The sequence below is a fragment of the Amblyomma mixtum genome, chromosome 9 (assembly GCF_055824585.1).
Source record: "Amblyomma mixtum isolate Tamu chromosome 9, ASM5582458v1, whole genome shotgun sequence".
In the NCBI taxonomy this organism is placed as follows: Eukaryota; Metazoa; Arthropoda; class Arachnida; order Ixodida; family Ixodidae; genus Amblyomma; species Amblyomma mixtum.
Genome location: NC_143020.1, coordinates 22,065,011 through 22,085,007, shown reverse-complemented (window position 1 = coordinate 22,085,007; position 19,997 = coordinate 22,065,011). Strand labels below are relative to the sequence as shown.

At 46.3% G+C, this 19,997-nt stretch overlaps 1 protein-coding gene across 1 annotated transcript in view; it reads right to left on the bottom strand.

Annotated features, from left to right (window-relative positions):
- The window catches only part of LOC149328475 (uncharacterized), a 67,637-nt gene that overhangs the window by 16,818 nt on the left and 30,822 nt on the right, over positions 1-19,997 (bottom strand). Inside the window, exons 6-10 of the mRNA XM_089560602.1 lie at positions 16,114-16,171; positions 13,225-13,472; positions 9,288-9,419; positions 7,179-7,398; positions 1,963-2,116 (exon numbers count right to left, since the gene is read on the bottom strand). Coding sequence (XP_089416728.1) covers positions 1,963-2,116; positions 7,179-7,398; positions 9,288-9,419; positions 13,225-13,472; positions 16,114-16,171 — 812 coding nt within the window. The remainder of the gene's footprint in view (positions 1-1,962; positions 2,117-7,178; positions 7,399-9,287; positions 9,420-13,224; positions 13,473-16,113; positions 16,172-19,997) is intronic.

Here is a 19,997-nt window from a genome sequence, read left to right as displayed (position 1 = left end):
TCGGTATTCACCCGGGCAATAGTACGGCAGTAGGTAAGACGGGAAGTGAGTAATTCTTCGCAGATGGCGGAAGAGGCTGGTTGGGTAGAGAAGAAAGACGCTTCGAGAGAGAGGTAGGTGTGCAGCCATGCGCCAAGAAAATACGGCGAAAAGCTGGTTTACTTTGCACTGCAGTACTTAAACTAAAGGCAACGAAAGGGAGCATGGTGTCCCCGTTGGTGGGGTTGGATTGGATATACGTGGACAGCATATCTGAGAGCATGCGTTGATAGCGTTCTGTGAGCCCAATTTACGGGCGTGATACGCGTAAGCGGTTTTGTGCACAGCTGTAGAAGCATGAAGAACTTCGGCAATGACGTTGAAGAGGTAGGACTTGCCGCGGCCACTGATAACGACATGAGGGGCTCCATGGCGCAGAAATATGGCATTCATGAAGAAATGGGCAATTTCAGAAGCAGAGCCAGAAGGAGCGGGGGTCGTTCCAGGGTATCTGGTTAAGTGGTCGATGGCGGTGACGATCCAATGGTTTACTTCTGTTGTTAACGATAAGGGACCATAGGGGTCAATTGAACGACTTCTAAGGGGAAGAAAGGACTGGCTAAAGGATGGAGAAGGCCCGCAGGTTGAGACATGGCGCGTTTCCTGCGTTGGCAAGGAATCCAAGAGGCAATATATTTTCAAACACAGGTTGAGAGGCCAGGCCAAAAGAAACGGCGCTTGATGCGGCCATACGTTTCTTGGAAGCCTAAGGACGGCCCCAAGGCCGGCCATGGGGTCGTCGTAATATGCCTGAAAAACTTCAGGGCTACAAAAAACGGGGTATGAGAGGTACCCAGGAGTGACTGAGGGCGCTATAATTGCGCCACAGAAGGGTGCCGTCGACCAGCTTGAGTTTAGAGGGAGAAAAACGGGGTCGCTGTATCCCGTCGCCGGTGCACTTCACCTCTACTCCGGTGGCGCGTTTAGCTGTCGCGGAACATGAAGAATTTGTAGCAGCTGCGTCACTCATTGTGCAGAAAGAACATCCAGAGATTATTTTAGAGCGCCGCTGCAAAATTGCTGTTCAGTTGGGCGGAGCGTCGGTTTTGAGGTCCGTTGTATCCGCCGTCTGGTTGCGCCCTCCTGCTGCAATTGCCGGCGTAACCATGGAGCTCAGTCCAGTTAAGAGGCTACATCTAAAATCTTGGTGCAAGCAGAACATCAAACGGAACGTGAAGGAAAGCTCTGAGTTGCCTCCATTCGTTTACAACTCACGCGATCACGGTGAACATGGTAGGTTAGCTGCCTTCTGCGTACATTCCATAAAATGCCCCTGAAGAAGGCGCCGAGTTCGTCCTAAAACGTTATAAACTTTTTTATACCATTATTGTTTGTCAGAGCTTCATCTGTATAAAACATAAGACTTTAAATTCAACTAGTCGTGTTTATCTAAACTTAGGATCTTCGCCTACTCTTCTTGCACTGCCCTCAGCAAAAGTGTAGCTCGTCTATTTCAAATGAGGCAACAAAAAGCCAGAAAAAAGGCACGAATTATAAAAACTGAGCAAAAATATTGCTTCGGAGAGAACCCTATATTAGCAAAGTGTGGAAAGCGTAGCACCCTAACTTGGCGGATCGTGCCTGTGACACCTTTGGCCGTCTCTTTTCGTCTATTTGCTGCTGTATGGCGCCACTAATGCGCCGTCTCGTGAGGCGAAAGAGAAACGAACAACTAGTTCGACTGTTTCTCGTCGTTTGATGCTAGTAATTGGGAGGCTCTAAACCCCTTAGAGCAGGTGCCGATCAGGAGCTGAGGCTAGTGCGTGGGGAGGGGAGAATAATGCGCAGTAAGAGGCGAGCTTGATTGTTGAATCGGACATCAGGCTGGCATTGAAATCGACGAGGTGTTTTGCACAGAGGAAAGCTTGTTATTACAACGTGCTTTCTATAAATGAGAAGTCCTGGCTACACTTGTTAGCTCACCTTCAGGTACCTCAGGTCTGCGCCTTTTAAAGTGTCATAATCTTCTATATTTTCCACATTCAGCATCCCAAAGTGAACGAACCGGGCGCGAAACAGCAGGTCCATGGAGGCGATGAGTTGCGACAGCTTGTCCTGAACGGCATCGCTGATCGATCTGGCGAAAAAAGGAGTGTTTCAGCTTTCGTACTGATATCTATTAGGGTCAGACTTCCAAAATTGTCAATACAGAACTAGAGACCTTCAAAGACCGTTGTACGGTAAAGTGCCATCCCACGACACACAAAACATCTTGCAGGAGTCTTGAATCAGCTCCCAATCGTTACAGCCGTCTTGGGCTAGATCAAAACGTCTCATTGGTGTCGACAGTAAGATATTTTCTAAGAAGCTTCTTTAAAACATCAGCGAGAAGACGTTTCCACAGAGACCCATCTGAAATATCTGTAGCAAGACGTTTCCCCATAAATGTTACTAGAATGTCTAACTCAAAACCACGCCGAGGAGACGTGCCGATATGTCCATGAAATTAGCCGAGAGGAACAGCCGCGATATAATGATATTGTAGATCACGGCAAGCGCTCTAAACCATCGCATATACCAGATATGGAACAAAACATACACTATAAATGTATGACACATACTGTGTTACTCCAATGTTTGCGCTTGTCTTTTCGAAGAGCAAGCGCACCGGTGAAAAAGGCAGCTCATTCTACTTAAAGACTGCGAGCAGGTTTTGTTCCGCACAACTCATAATCATATTAAGTTCGGGCCACATCGAGCGCAGCTAACCCACCATTCGTAAAAATGGGCTTAGGTAGCATGCGGTTCCTGAAAACCGACGGTAATTACGCGAGTGATGAAATTTGTTTCACTTTGTGAACGCATGATCTTCCTGGCTCGGCCAGCGGGCGGCAGCACCAGGCTGGCCCGGCGCAGCGAATGCTGCCGTTGCTGTTTTCACTCAGCTGACACAGTCCACCTGCGCCATGCAGCAAGGAAAGCTCAGAAGAGGCCTTCGCTACCCGAGTTGCACGCCAAAACGAAGCCACCTGCCGCGGGAAGTGAACAACAAAGAACCCAATAAGCGCCGGCCGGTGGCCCACTGCTGCAGTACAAAGCACACAACGGTGTCAAAGCTAGCGCGCCTCTTCGCGCAGCCTAAGTCCGCGACCAAAAACTAGTTCGCCATACAACCACAGCGACCGTAGACATATTTCGTTCCGGCACATCTCAACTACCGTGCATGGTAAGTTTCTGCACCGCGTTTTACCCGTTGAAACACTTCTGTGCTGCTGCTCATCGAGACTTCGAGAAGAAAAAATGACACAATCACGTATGATACGCGGCTAATAGGCTGAATCGCTCTTAATTCATCCGTTCCTAAAATGCAGTCCACACTCGGTGAAAATAATAGCCAGTGAGCCGAAATACCGACCGCCTGACAGCTTTGCCCGTCATTCGCAGTGCTAGCACTTCCTTTAATACCGGTCTTTGTATTCATCCAAGCGCTCACTAAGGCTTCGAGAGGAACTAATGCGTGGCAGAGTAACATCGTTTCCAGCACGCACCACTTCCGCTGCCTCCGCAATGTTGCCCCCTATATGAGAAGCGCAGTACGCAACGTTGTTTACGCCAGCGCCAATGAGCCGAATCAACGCCTGCCCCCTATTGCTCCAGTGCAGCGTTTCTGCCACAACGTTGTCAACACTACCGCTTGCAGCGTACATCTTTCTCTCATTTCCGATACGTTGCGCAAAGAGTGATTGAGGTCTCCACTGACAAGGGATCCAGTTATGCGCCTTTCTTTTCTTTTCGTGACTCATAGGCTTGACGAAAACAATAGTATTTTGTGGGGTAGGATGATCATAGTGCCTTCGCAATAAGTGTCTCGTAACGGCCTCTCCTGAATTCTTTCCTTCGTCCATTACTCCCGCGGTTTCTTCCGAGCTTCCTGTAAGCCGCAATCCACTGTTTAGCGTGGAACAGGTTTACATTCCATGTCAACATGGTTGTAACCACTTCAAGCCAAAATAAACCTTTCAGCAAGCATATGGACTCAGTTGTAAGTAAAAATATGAGATACACTTTGCTAAGTGTTTTATACATTTGCTGTATTGATTTTCATTAAAAGGAATTTAGTTCCTCAATTCTCTATTTGGCGTTGGAGTCGCTAGCGGTTCGTTAGTATCGCGCAAATTGAGCGCACTGAATCTTTCTCTGTGCTACAAGTTTCCCGCTTGCTGTCACCTCAGCGTCATGTTTGCAGTTTTCCCGTAATATCTTTTGCTACCAGCGCACCGCTGAAATGTGAACTTCCTTTCCCGCTAAACTAAGCCACCTTCCATTACTCTAGCGCGGTGAAAACATCAATCTTACTGCGGGCCTTTGCGCCTGACTGACCAATCGGCTACGGTGACGCTCATTCCGTTCGCAAATAACGAAGCGGTACCTCACAGTGCTTCACATGCCGCAGTGTAACGTTGGATGCAAGAAACAATATGTTTGCATGTGTTTGAGCTTTCTTTAAGCGTGTACAGGTTGCTTTCTGATATTCAGCGTTTTCCACAAGTTGCTCTCTATCAAGGCCGTCAAGAAATCTGAACCCCAGGGAAATAAGGTGTCATCAGTTCTGCCAGCAACATGTTAGCATCGAAGCAACGAGCTTTGTTTAAGCAGTGAACACGCAATAATCATCGCTATGAGCATGACTACGCCTACTGTAGGGCAAAGGCCTCTCCCATGTCTCTAGAATTCACCCTCTCATTTGCCAGTTGCAGCCCCCGTATTCCCGCAAACATTAGTTTCACCCGCCCATCTAACATTCAACCACCCCCTGCTGCGCTTGCCGTCTCTTGGAATCCAGTCCATTACCCTTAAGGACCAAATGTTATCTTACCTTCGCATTACATGCCCTGGCCAAGCCTATTTATTCCTCTTGATTTCTACGCTAGTATCATTAACCCTCCTTTGCATCCCCCCCCCCCCCACCCCACCCGCTTCCGATCTGTTAACATTACATCTATCATTTTTCTTTACATAGCTCGCTGCATTGTCTTTAACTTAAGCTCAACCCTCTTCGTTAGCCTCCAAGGTTCTGCCCCATAGGTGAGTACCGGTATGATACAGCTGTTCTATACTTTTGTCTCGGGGGACATTGGTTGACTGCCATTCATGACATGCGAGAACCTGCTATATGCTCTCCATCCCATTCTTGTCCGTCTAGTTATTTCCTTATCATGACCCAGATCAGCAGTCACTAGCTGCCCTAAAAAGACATTTTCCCTTACTACTTCAAGCCCCTTGTTAAAAAAATTGCGAACTGCTCTAGCCTTGCTAGACGGCTGACCATTACTTAAGTTTTGTGCATGCTAACTTTTAGACCCACTGTTCTGCTCTGCCTGTCTAACTCATTAATCATGCTTTGCAGTTCATGTCCTCAGCGGCTTAGCAAAGCAATGTCATCAGCGAATCGCAGTTTATTTAAGTATTATTCATTAACTCTATTCCGAAATATTCCCAATTCAGGCCTCCGAATATCTCCTGTAAGCAGGCTGTGAATAGCATTGGCGAAATCATGTCTCCGTGCCTGACACCCTTCCTTATTGGAATTTTATTGCTCTATTTAGGGAGGACTATAGTACCTGTGCACTCGTTATAGATATCTTCCAATAATTGCACATAACACTTATACACGCCGATTCCGGCATGCAATTCGCTATATATATGTAGACATGCCCTCAGCCAGCTTGCATCTTTTTCCAAACGACATTTTTGCTTTGCTATGATCTTAAACTTTCCCCACTTATTTCAATGGCAGTCGTAACTACTCTATTGAAACGATGGACAAATAAAAAAAGAAAGCTTATGCTAAGAATCGAAAGAATAGATCATTACCATCAATGTTTCCATAACAGTACCTTATAATATTCCGCGGTTCCTTCACAATTCAAGCTGATATCCACGAATCCTGGACTCGTCACTTTCAGTTTAAACCGACGTACGATGCTTATTGCTTCAAAAAAGAATTATTGCAATGTTTCGGGCAAGTCAGGAATAAAAAACTTGCCATGTAATCACTGCTTCGCGTTTTATCTTTTTGGAATCTAAATCTGGCCTGGTACAAAAACCTGCGAAGTGACAACAAATCAACAAACAGATAATAAACCGCTTTTTATGCGTCTTCTATAAACTGAACGTTGGATTCAGGTTTAGGGGGTTTAACGTCACAAAGCGACTCAGCCTATGAGGGACGCCATAGTGAAGGGCTCCGGAAATATCGGCCAGGTGGAGATCTTTAACGTGCACTGGCATCGCACAGTACACGGGCCTCTAGAATTTCATCTCCGTAGAAATTGGACTGCCGCTGCCGGGATCGAGATTGCGTTTTTTGGATCGGCAGCCAAGCGCCATAACCCCTTAGCCACCCCGGCGGGCTAAACTCGACGTTGTCTCAACCCGTCACTGGAGTAATAACCACAGATCGCCCATCGAAATAGAAAGATGACGCACGCAAAAGCAGAAATTCTTGGGGGTGAGCCGTACTTTATTTGGCAGCTTAACTTTGCTGATAGGTTGCGTATTTCTTTAAACAAGAAGGCATAATCTAAATTTATTCCTCATACACCTTTAACCGTACAATGGCCAACGGTTCATGTTCTTGCTGAAGCAGCTGAAAAAATGCACACTAATTTACGTTCGCAAGGAAAAAAAATTCTGGTGTAAAAACCTTTGCTTCCCAACCACACTGTACAGAGCGTTCCACAGGAGTTCTTCAATTTCCGTACCGCATGTTCAAAAATCATTGTTGGCTATATAAAAAATATTCTGCTTTTGTGGTACAAATATTCCGCATGCGAAAGCCTTGCTGGTCCTTTGAGTGACCAGGAGCAAAGAAATCCCCCTGAAAACACCAATTTACCAATTTTACCCTATGTTATCCAAGCTCTTGCTCTGTTGGTTTCACGTCTTGAAGCGCGACTAAGTTGTCCACTGCTGGTTACAACGGACAACGGCGACGGCGACGCCGCGAAACGCAGAAACGGGCGCCAAAGAGCTGTGCTGTAAAATAACGCGCCGATTGAGCGAGCACGTAACAAATACAGCAGAACCTGACTTTCACTGCACTCGTAGCTTTGAATTCCTTATTCCCTTTTGAGGCTCCTTTTTACGTCGGCGTAGAAACTAAACATGCTCGCTACAGAGCCCCAGGCGGTTCTCACCCTGTGGACATTGAGGTGCCAAAGGTGGTCTTGATGTACTTCCAGGCTGCCGTCTTCAGAATGCTGAAGGCTGGGCCTCCGTCCCTCGAAACTATGCTGTTTTTGTCGCTGTGGTATTCCACGTCCGTATAGAACACGATGTCGCACAGTCCATCCGAGGGAATCATTGCTTTCTTCACGCCAAACTCGCCGAATGTACACACAAGCAACTTGGGCTTGCCTGCAGGACAGCCCCGTATCAAAGGGTTCAAAAACCGAAATGAAAAGCAGCGTAAATCTACCGCATGAGAATCTGGCTCGCATTAGGAAGAGAACACGTTAGGTGATGTAGTTGTTGCTGTGTTTAGGTTTTATGTAGGTGTTGGAGTACGCGGTTTAAGGTTAAAAATCGACACACCTAAGCCAATTGTATTTTCTGGAGTTCGGTTTTAACCGAAAAAGGTCTGTATTCTCTGTATGTACGCAGAAGTTTTCGAGTACAGCGCTCGCTGAAAAACACATCAGAAGCTTATTTTAACGCTTCTTTACATTTAAATTTCTGCTTGTAAGCATGGTACAGCACCACATACTTCAGCCTGAAGTAATCTGAAGGAGGGCATGTTAGGCTTAATATGTTTCGACTCAAAGTGCCCTAGTGCAGTTTGTTTTCGTAAGAACGGCGAACGCAGTACACTTGATTTGCTAGCTTCTTGCCTTCCGATACACTGAACTGCAATTTCTATTTGAAGCTGAGTCCCCGTCACAGCACGAAAACATTACTTTCCGTTTTCGATGGAAGTGAGTGCAACAATCTTCAAATCGCCCCGGACTGTACTACCAGCAACAAACGAAACACAAGACAGCTGAAACGCGAAGAAAATATCTCTGCTGGAGGACGCTCAGTATTTGCGCAGGTTAATTTTACTTCTCAGGCGCGCAGGCTGTCATTAAGAAATGTTAACCAGACTAGCTTGTATTACCACTCCAGGAGCTAATATGTCGATGGTTCTCTGTTGGTTTGTCATTTCTCTTGACTGTGTTGGTTTGTTGCCGATAGTACACGCAAGACCACGCGTTCAATCGCGAACGAATGAGTTTGGCTTCTCTGGCGAGAAATGCTGGCAAAAAATACGTCTTTTAGTCCACTCAGGAAACGGCAAAACATTTCAGCCGCTTAACCACTGCGCACAGCATGCGTGACCGCCAATGCCACTCAACTAATTTGCAAGGGCTACTGAACTCTGAAGGAGCAAATACAGTCTCCGGACATTTGAAATTGAGGAAAATTTGCTCTTCATCATGGTCTTCAGTTTGGGACAGCGTCGGTAAAACAGACATGTGTGTATTGGAAACGACACCCTCCCACGTAGCGAGTGTGGGAGGGCGCAATACAAGTATCGCTATCACCTCACAGCTCTTGGGAGAGTGAAAAGTAAAACACGTTTTTACGGTAAGCATCTTTCTAAACGTTATCTTCACTGGGACACCAGATATCTCATGGAGAGCGCGCTTGCATGTATCGCTTTTTACGTATGAATCCACTATACCGAGAAACAAAATGCTATAGTGAACTCTCCCAAGCTGCACAGGCAATAAGCCCAGTATTGCAAATGTATGGTTTCACTATGCCTTTTGTTGGACTGGATTTTGCCAATACATTTCTAATATTTGGCTAATTACTTGTGCTGCTTGGGATGATGTCCGAACAACTGCATTTCCGGTTCGCATAAGGGAATGTGAAACAAGGAAGCTAAGAATAGTCATCTCGAGCCAAATACTGACTGTTTGGTAGTCGAATTAGTGGCAGAAAATACAAGAGTCATGTTAAAGGATGCAGATCGTGACTAGAATTAGAGCTTCTCCTGAATAGCAGCTTACAATGAGACATTCATATGATTGAAGTCGCAAAGCTATATGAGCATTTAATGTTAAGAAGAGCGCTGGCTCTAAGTAACCGTCGTGTGCGGCAGCCTCATTTCTCGCACAATAAACCGGTCATCATTCTTCCTCCAATTTGGGTAAGAACGTTTATTTGCCCTTGGCATCGTTGATGTTAGGCTCGAAAAGTAGATTAGTCGTGCGCTAGTTTCTCAGAAAGCGCGTACAGCGTATGCTCAGTTTTCTTCGTACCAGATTCGGCCTTGAGGCTCAGGTTTCCCAAACGTGCACGTCGATGGACGGCTCGCCGGCGTCCGCTGCTATCATTGAGGTAGACCGGTACTGTGAGGGTGGCTGCGGCGGGCATGTCTAAGCTGGAATGCGCTTGAGCATGAAAAATAAAAAAATAGGTTAAAACAGAGGAGTCACTTAAGCCCTGCCTTAAGAATATGACACGATAGCGTAATGGGTTAATGCCCATATAGGCAGAACTGGTGACTCTACATTGAGAGACCCCTGGGAGTCCTCATACCACTCCTGACACAGTGGTGCAGCGGTTAAATGGTGCGTCACTGCCCTACGATGCCAGGTGCGGCCGCCAGAGTGACCCAGTTTGCTCTTTCTTCACTGGCGACCAATCATTTAACTGCCACCTGCCATAGTGGGCAGTTTGCTCACTATCCGGTGGGCAGCTCTCCCGAAGGTCATGTTGCACACACGGCGATACCCGTCATTACCTAGCAGAGTGAAGCTATTGCTTCAAAATTCTGAAACGTAAATCATGATGCTTGTTTTCTTCCATCATGCTCGATAGTGTAAACCTTATCGGCAGCTCAGGGGTTAGAGTGCTCGCCGACTGATCCAGCGTACCTGGAACCGACCGCGGCGGCCGCGTTTTGGCAGAAGCGTAGCACAAAAGTTGCCCGTGTGTAGTGCGGCGTAAGTGGACATTAAATATTCTCAAGGTAGTGAAAATTCATTGCAGAGCCTGGCATTACGGCATCTATTTCTTCCTTCGTGCCCGTCTTCCTCCCCAAGCAACACAGGCAATTGGCCCAGTATTTGAAATGAATGCTTCCACTCTGGTTCTTTGTATGGTCGGACTTAGCATATACATTTCCAAATATCTGGCCTATTAGCTGTGCTGTTTGGATCCTTTCCTTCACGGCGTGGTAGATGCGTCCACCACGGTGTGATACAGTTACTGCACCATCCCCTTGCCACATAAACCATTATTATTTTTATTAACCACACTTTCACGCCTCCAAATTGTGTCAAAGGAAATTTGGGAATAAATTCGGATGAAGTTCTTTTTTCTGCACGTCCGGACAATTGGTTCTCAGCTAGCCGTCAAGGCTGGCTGTGTGGGAATGTGGGAATCTTAACAAGATATACAATAACAACGTTGTATTTCATATTGACTAGTTTAGTAACATGAACTGATCCACTGACTGCGCTGCCATAGACGGATACATTTTCTGGTCTGTTTCCTTCTACCCACCAAAATTTTTTTAAAGGAGTTTAACGTCCCAAAGAGACCGAGGCTATGACAGACGCCCACCAAGGATGCATTTAGAAATTTTCCGCCGAAGATTTCGGGAATAGAGTGATCGAAACACATATGCAGTCCTCGAAAATGATATACAAGAATTTGTAACCGTCATCAGAGAGTAGTATTTGTAGCGCACTTTTGCTGACTTAGCTTCAATCAGTTTTTTCATTGCTTCTTTTCCGAATGAGCCCTATTTAAATAGTACTAATATAATACAATAAAATATTTATATTATCCAGTATCTCATAATCCCGCCATAGAGGGATTAAAAGGTTGTATACAAATTAATAACATCAGCAACATCCACATGGGTGGTGCCCTTCCTCTATAGAAAGAAATCCGCATTTCTTTCTCGAAGTTCCTGAACTTGAAGAGAAAAAGTACATCCCCGAGCAAGAAACACCGTAGACCACAATACAGAGCTTCCTTTATAGATCCGCAAGAATATCTACGCCCTTCAAATACCCCAAAATATGCATACACCAAATAACGTGGAGCGAACAAGCACCAGAGCCGGAAGCCTGAGTAAGAATTGGGATGGCTGCCTGGACATGTTCTACGTGGGTGCACCCGGTTCAATCCGAAGTTTGATGACCATCGCCATTACAAATCCCGTGGGTTAACTAATCAAGTGCGCGTTAGTACGCACGTACAACCGCACTCACGCTGATCACGTAGTCATTGCGCTAGCGCTAGCTACCAACCGAAACGCTGATGTACTGACAGATTTCCAAAATGTTTGCACAAATATTGACAGCAGACTAATAGTTCAATAAGGTCTCACACTCTTAGCAAAACATCGCGCTAATCAAGCCTCAGTCGTATGGTTTCGGAAGACATGGAAATCATGGGAGGGAATGGTGCCGCTTAGCGGCACTCCCGAGCTCGCGCCATGATTCCTACTTAGCCGAAGAGGCGAAAGAACATGTTATGCAGCCCATAGTGAGATTTTCCGATCACCTAAAAGCCTTCAGACTGGCCAGAGAGATATACCACACGCCGCAAAACTCTAGAGAAGACGGAAGAACACTCCCTTCGCCAGTTATAAATAGACACTCTCGTAGCACCACTTAAACTCAACCAATGGTGCCCCTCACTCGTCAAAACTGTCTAGAAATAGGTAAGGCCTTTCATGTGGTGCAGGCATGGCAGTTCAGTCTCGTTATTGAAAGACTTCCTAATCCCAATTTGCAGCAGAGGGATGCCATTCTGCAAAGCGAGGACGCCGACCAGCAACGAGGACTGGTGCGCTGGACCCACGCAAATCAGGCTAATGGACTGCTGGAATGGGTGGACCCCACAAGACTCCGAGAATTTCCTCTCATTCAATGTGTGGATCATCGGTTCCCTCACTACTAATAATGCGAAAACTGTCTCCGGATGGGGGTTGTGTGAGGGTCACTTAGGCAAACCTTGGAATTGCATCGGTATCTGACAAAACGCAGTTCTCTTGTTTTGACCTACCCTCAGTTCCCAGTCAGCAAGAGAAGGTAGGAGGCATGGAGGATGGGAGGAACAGAAAAAGGAAAGTCCGGAGGAGGAGTCTCTGTACGGGGTGTTAGTAGTTTCTGAGGAAGGAAAATGACGCAGTAACTGTCTCACTACTCGGCGGACACCTCAACCGCGCCTTATAGGAAAGGAGGAAGGTGGGAGTGAAAGAGAGAGAGCAGTGTAGTAGTGGAGGGCTTCAGAATAATTTCGAGCACCTGGAGATCATCACTGTCTACGCATAGCTCAGGGGAGATTTTGCGTTTTGCTCCATCGAAATGGAGGTGAAGCCCATTCATAAAGTCTATGACCGTCGCAATAGTACTTCGTAGTCTGTCGTAGCCTGTCGTAGTCATCGGAGTAACCTTTGCGTGCGGTGCCATGGGAACCACTTGAAGAGCAGTTTCCGTGCAAGCCGGAAGGTATGACGAGGACGCAGCAATGCGGAGCCAGAGGGTGGCTACCACAAGAATCATCCTTAGGGTGGTTACCATTCAAGGAAGAGGGTATAGAGAAAGCGGAGCAATTTTCTATTGGAACATGGTTACCTTTGAAAGAGTAGGGTACGCCGAGAGCGTAACAAGGCGCAACCGGTCAGCCGTTGCCACGTGAGCCACCTGGAGGGTAATTGCCCTGGGAGGATGAGGAGGCTTACGGAAGGAGGCTTTATGGCATGATCATACAAAGGACTAATCAGAGGATGGTTACAATCGTAGCTATATGGGAGAAGTTTCTTATGGAAGGAGACATAGCAGAGAAATCCCCAACCGGAGAATGATTATCCTGGAAGGGGTGAATGTGGAGAGAGCGTGAGGACGTGTAACCTGTTCGTAGGTTCCATGGGGACCAACCGAAGTGTAACTACTCTAGAATGGGATGGAGGGTTGCCGTGAGACGAGGCCGCGGCGAGAGGAGAAGGTTATGGCGAGAGTGTGGGATGGAAGAAGTGGCACTTTAGGCTAGCACTAAGGCCGAGTAAAGAAGAGCGCTTGCACTAAGGCCCCGTCATGTGCGGCGCCATCATTTCACGAAAGATGTAAGCGCGTTTATTTGTCCTTTGGCACTGTAGATTTCAGGCTCAAAAGAGAATGACTCGTTCGCTAGTTTTTCAGAGAGCGCGTGCAGGAACATGCTCGATTGTTCTCGTACCAAATTCGGCTCTGACGCTGAGGTTTCCCAAACGCACTCGTCGATGCACGGCTCGTCGGCGCTGACTGCTGCTATCGTTGAAGTAGACAGGCACCGTTAAGGCGTCTCCGGAGGGTAGTTCCAAGTGTCCGAGGTCTGCTTCGGCGTTGTAGCAGTAGGCTGAAAACCACTGGTACTGGTCCCAGGTTTTGCCTTCGGGCAGGCTCAGCTCGAAGTCCACGCCGTGTAGTTCGTGAAGTTCCTCCTCACTGCAGGGGAACGGTTCCAGCTGCACTACGAAGAGTTGCAAGCAAATACCAAGGTGGCAGCGCATAAGGACAAGGTGGAAGTACCTAACAATATACCGCGGAGGGGTGACTAGTGAGTCAACACCGGCTGCTTCTGTGTTCTCCTATCCAGACCTCGCCACAGGCTATAGCCTGTGCGGGTCTCGTGAGCGAAGCCACATTTCAGGGCAAATTATGAAACACTGTAAGAGCAGGCGCCTGCACGTGAACACACCTGATCGCACCAAACAGAGCGATGCAGCCAACCAGCTTTCTGGCGAAGAAACCGCTAAGTGACGTTAGCTCTTTCATTACAGTGTGTTTAAAGGTGCACTAAAGAAGATTCTGAGCAGTCTTTTTTCCCGCGGCAACTCTATCTATACGCTCCATGAATTCTTAGAGACTTGAACTATTGTCCTGCATGGTCGCTTTTCCTATTAAATGGAATTAAAGGTCCCGGCTCCCGCCTTTTCTTTAACCCACCTTTGAAAAGAGGAGGAGTCAGCCAACGCGTGGAGTGCCTTTCAGCCAACCGCGTGGCAGCTTACCGCTCTGCCATCGGCGTAGTGATACGTAGCGATCGGTGAAAGAAAAAAGTCGACGCGTATTTTTATTTCCGTGAGCTTAAATTGCGGCTGCATAGTCTGCGACTGAAATTATTTATTCTCGGAAACCTAAAAAATAACAAAATAAAAGCGAAAGCGAAGTCGTGAAGCGACCAGCTGAAAGGGACTCCGCGCGTTGGCTTAGTCGTCTTCTTTTCGAAGGTGAGTTAAAAGAAAAGGCCTGAGCCGGGATGTTTAGTTCGATTTGATAGGAAGAACGGCCCCACAGGACAATAATTCGAAATTGATAAGCATGCTCGGAGAGTCTAGACCGAATTCCCGCGGTTGAAAGGCGATTTCAGATTCCTCTTTAGTGCACTTTAAGCTTACTGTTTTAGCCTGAAAACTATGTGCAATTACAAAGACGTGCAACACATCAAAATTAAGTTACATGAATGCACCCTCTTAAGTATCCATTTCAGACAAATATACTGGGCAGCGATGTGAAAACTTAATTTTGTAAAACGGATTTGCATGAAAATAGCGGTCAATACTCCGAATTCACTTATACCACAAAAAACAAAAAAATAACTTTAAAAATTTTCAAAACAATAAAACTTGCTTGCTTTGTGCATAAAATGGGATGGTACTTGTGGTGGTCCAGTGAAATAAGGTGGTGGCAGGCGGCACCAAGCCAAGAATTTTACCATTTGTTTTTAAGATTTTTAACAATGCACCGCTTGGGGTAGTGTGATGGCGAGGCGTGTGAAATTGTGTCGTAATACGGGAAGTGTGTGTGGTGCGGTGCGGACTTCATTTTACAGCTTTTCGCAGCTATGCGCAACACGTAATCTGCGGTTTCAGTGTTAATGTTGGTGGCGATGTTGTAAGCAGACAGAGTCTAGCCCGGGCGCCCGAGGCCGCTTATCAAACGTTATCAGCATCATTATTTTTAGATCTTAAGACAGCTTCACACTTTTGCATATTGATGGAGAGAATATCCGCAACCATTTCACTTCATGTGTCCGTAAAGCTCCTTAAAAACACACCGGGCGAAAGAACAGCTAAGGTCGGAGCACGTCAGCCGAGGGGTTAATTGGCCTACTGATGTCACAACAATGTATTCTTTATTTATTCAGTGCCGATCTACTACGCATAAAAGACCACGAAAGAGAGAAAGATTTTAGTTTCATCTTTGTCGTCAAAAATAGATGTGCTCCTACGAGGATGGGACTGGAAGTGCCAGATAAATAGGGTCTAGTACCTTGAGAATGTATCGTGCGTGGACAGGCGGAGAACGCCCGAGAACGTGACGGTGGAGCAGCCAAGGCATTCCATGCCAAATGGAACGTGAGAAGGATACAGACGTGGGATGTGTATATGCAGCGCCTCTCTTTTCTACATATAGTCATCTATCACTAGACACCTACTCTTCCTCGCAACGTAGAGTTGTTCATGAGACGTTTGACAAGAACATTTCATTGTTTTATGTTTAAACCTCTAACTGTTAGTCGGGCCTAAGATTTTCATGTCATGTATTTTTCATGTTCTTTGTACAACACCATCGAAATATTGTCTTATGCCAATATTCCTTTGCCCGTTTAAATTTACCACAACAGAAATTGACGGCAGTTCTGAGCCTGATGACCAGAGAAGGTACTTGTTGCTGGAGCCACAGTAGAGTTGCTATATTTTACTTGGGAACACTTCCGCCCAATAAATCGTTTCGGTTCTACGCGAGCCTAACTTTTTCAGAGCTGCAACCGACACTATCGTAATACTGCGTGACAATATCACGAGGGGGGAAAAAGTGTTACCTGCGTTCTTGTTGCTACGCTAAACGTGAAACTAACGTGCTCATCAACCCACTACACACATCTACTAGATAACAGCGTACCTAGGCACAGTTTACTACGCATACGCAGGGTATTACGGGAATCACCAAAAAAAAAAACACTTGGGATCAGGCACAACCCCAAACTGATGTAAACATAGATTGAATGGGCACTTCCCGGGCAGGGATGTTTGGAAATCCTGCATCACTTTTCTTCTTCATGACAGGCGTCTTGTATACTTACTCGATCTTTATGGCGTTCTCCTTAGTGATTTTACCATTTCCGACCGAGAAGAATGTCGCTGTGACATGCAAGAGAAAAAAACAGGTTGAGTACAGCCAGTGAGTCGACTTAATGACGACAGAAAATTACGGATTGGTACAACATTCGATTCATTGCGAAAACACGAGAATTTTTTTTTTTTGCAAAGACTGTTTGCACTGATTTTAAATATAGGATTGACCAAACAGCGGCACGCACGTGGCGATTGATTTAATATTTTGTCTTTTTGAGAGGACACGCAAAGGATGATATTGGTTCCCTCAGAAAGTCTTGATTCGCGGTGCGCAGAAAACGGTGATCAGCGTGCAGTAACGCGGGACGGAGCGCTCGCGCTAGGCCAGCTGAGAACACGCAAGAGACGATTTTGCTGGCTCAGAATCACCGAATTAATGCTCTGTCAAAGAGGACCATGAACAGGCCGTGCCACGGGACGGTGAGCTCACGATCGGGCAGCTGCGGACACGTAAGGGACGATTTTGCCTGTAGCTCTGAGCCTGGACAAATGTATCCAGCACCGACACCACAGGCGGGCAACTCGTGAGCTTTCCGAACCCAAAGTACCAGGGAATACAGTATAGTAAATGTGAACAAGAATGCATAAAAAGGTATTTTCGGTGTCAAAGTTCGGGTGTATCTGTACATTAATGATCTGCATATTATTGTTTTGGGTATCTTCCTATTGTTTCTACTAACGCACCGGGAAAAAGTTAGTTTCTTTCGTTACTTTTTCCTAGCGTTCTTAATTTCTAGACATTTGCACTGTTGACGGATTGACGGCTTGCACTATTTCGCGCGGCAGCCAGTTGTAGCGTTCTGTCAAAACTGTTGTTTTTTCGAAAACCCGAGAGGATTGTGTTTACCGTCACATTTCCAGCAGTGATTTTGCAGGTTTATCAGAGAGGAATGTGTTGTGAAAGGTGAACGTTAACTGTCACATTTCGGCCCCTTTACCTTACCGTACACTGTTGATAGCGCGAGCTGTCGTGTATTGGTAGCTACAGAGAGACACCTTACCACCGCCCCGAAGAGTGACTTGCCAGTCGCCCCAGCAGCACACCACCAAAATGTGTTTGCTGCGCAGGAACCCCCCACCCTCTCCAACATGATGGTTTGGTTGGTTTATGGGGTTCAACGCCCCAAAGCGACAAAGGCTATGAGAGACGCCGTAGTGGAGAGCTCCGGAAATTTCGACCAGCTGGGGTTCTTTAACGTGCACTGACATCGCACAGTACAAGGGCCTCTAGAATTTCTGCTCCAAAGAAATTCAACCACTGCGGCCGGGATCGAACCCACGTCTTTCGGGTCAGCAGCCGAGCACAATAACCACTGAGCCACCGCGGCGGCCCCTCTCCAACATGACATGAGAATATGCGAGCATAACCGGAACTGCGCATCTTTTAGCTAACTACACTTTAGTGGGAAAGGTGGGTTTCTTTAACAACTGAGTGAGTATTAAGCATATCTTAAATCACCTGTTCGACATCGCCCTTGCAATTCGCTTTATATATCTCGAACCTCTATGGGCATTACCCCCAAAAGACAGCTTATCGTGGCTGCTTCTGCACTAGTACAGTGTGAAATTACGGCTTTAGCGGCTGGCAAATATTTCGCTTTGTTTTGTTCTGTTCAAAAGAATGTTATAAAAAAAAAGCAGGCTTGGATGGCATGGCAGCACTTCGCGTCTGGTGGGGGGGGGGGGGGTGTAAAAATCTGCAACATATTGCTTACTAATCGCGGCGTTCTGTTATGACGCTGTTGCAAATACTGCATTGTGTGAGAAGGAAGGTACAGGTGCTGCAAAGAATTTTCTTTTACTTTTTTGAGGGATTCCCGCCGAAGCCTATGCATCCATTGAATTTTTTATTCCCTGGATTTTGTACGCACTTTTTTCCACCATCTCCTACCAGGCTGATATACCATGACACGTACTCCGCAAATTAAAAAGACTATGGCGTCCGTGGGATATTTCTTGATTCTTTTTCTTCTATTTATACCGGCGAAAACAAGCAGTGCTTTGTCATGACATGGCATTGACATTGAAAATTATGCACAGCGACGTTCTGTAAAATAGGCTTATGTGCCCATTTTTATTGAAACAATATTTTAATGATATCATTAACACAGCCACAGAAACAGAATGCCTTTTGTACGCTGGCCGCAGAAGCTACTTTCTATCTGGCTCTTCGCCAAATGACCCGGTAGATATAGGCAACTCTATCCTGAACGTTCTCCCACATGTTCCTAGTACAATGGTTTAGCTGTAAACTGTCACAAAATCAAACCTGTTTTTTTTTTCAGACCAGTAGATCTAAATGTAACGATCAACAGACTTCTCCTGCTTTAAAGTAATGAGGTCGAAATGAACACGTTTAGGTCGCTTGTCGTTGTGTTTGAGGCATTATAAAGTGGACTGACCATGCACTAAATAAAAAACAACCTCAAACAACTGGCATCCTTTCTCTCATCGATGTGATTTCGCTCCGCGTTTAAAATAGCAATCTATAATTCCTTATCTAAGTCGCGTATTACCTACTGTCACTTGAACTTTGGCACCACATCAAAAACAAATCTCAACGAACTGTTCCTGGTGCAACAGAGAGCGATCAGACACGTTACTGGGGCAAGTTATACTGTCCACACCAAAATAGTTTTCTGACAATATTAAATTATTTGTGTTATTGCCTTATTTAAGTATCATTTACTGTACTGCATTCGGTTTCTTCACGTGTTGTGTCTTTCTTCTGTACTTCGCTCAGCTAAAGCGACCAGAGAAGTTAGTTTTAACCAGATAAACTCCGCACCGGAACTAGGTATAGGAAGCAAACCCTTAAATTTCTGTCCCCTCATCCTTTTAACAAATCTAGTATCAGTCGAACCATTGTGTCCTCTCTCGACCGATACACTTTTAAGTTATATTGTGAAAAGATCATTTTTGGCTTCTTTACATTTGTCTACAAACTTGTATTTTTCTTTACTGCCAGACTGTGCATATTTTGCTTTCTTTCTAGCGAAGTGTTGCCGAGTACTTTGGGCGAGCTTCCTCTATTTGCATCTTGTTCTTGTTTGTATTTTGATAACGCCAGAGACTCTTTTCGTCTGTGGACTGTTCTGAATCATGGAATTAGTCTTACGATATTAAAATACGAGGAGCTCCGCCAACTCACCGAGGAAAACTACGAAGTTCTCCCTACAAGGAATTGTTCGTCCACGCCCCCAGCGTGAAGCCGTACCACGCTCGTTACCACACCACACGTGTCTACACCAAGAGCCCGTCATTTGCGGCGTCACATCGCGTTTAGCTTACCATCACTCAAAGTGAGGCGCCAAGTCGGTACATTTCACAAACCAGGGAGGAGTAATGCTGGTCTACTAACCACGCTTAAGGCGCTGTCACATGGCCGAACAGTATTATCTCCAGCTTCGCTAACCCTGGGCAGGCTAGGGCTTCGCGGTTTGTAGTCTTACTCTCTCGAGCTCCCAGCTGCCTTCTCATCCCAGCAAGTCGCAGTAAACTTTCCCTGAGTGCGTAAACTTTTCGCCGTCACAATACGTTAAGTATATCGCACAGCCAGCTACCCCTGACACAAGCCCCATGAGCGGAGGAGCGTTTGGTGATTTTGTTTTTAACCCGCGAGCGTTAGTGAACCGGAAAACATTGTCCTGAGTATGCGTTGGCGACCGTTTGAAGCCCGACTGCAGGGGCAACCGGCAGCTCCGGCAACCTAGATGAGCCGGCTAGGCCACGTGACAATGTGGCGTCATCACAAACTGCCCACAGGATTGTGAGCAAATTGACCGCAGTGGCGGATGGCAGTTAAATTAATGACTGGCCTCGCAAGCCACCC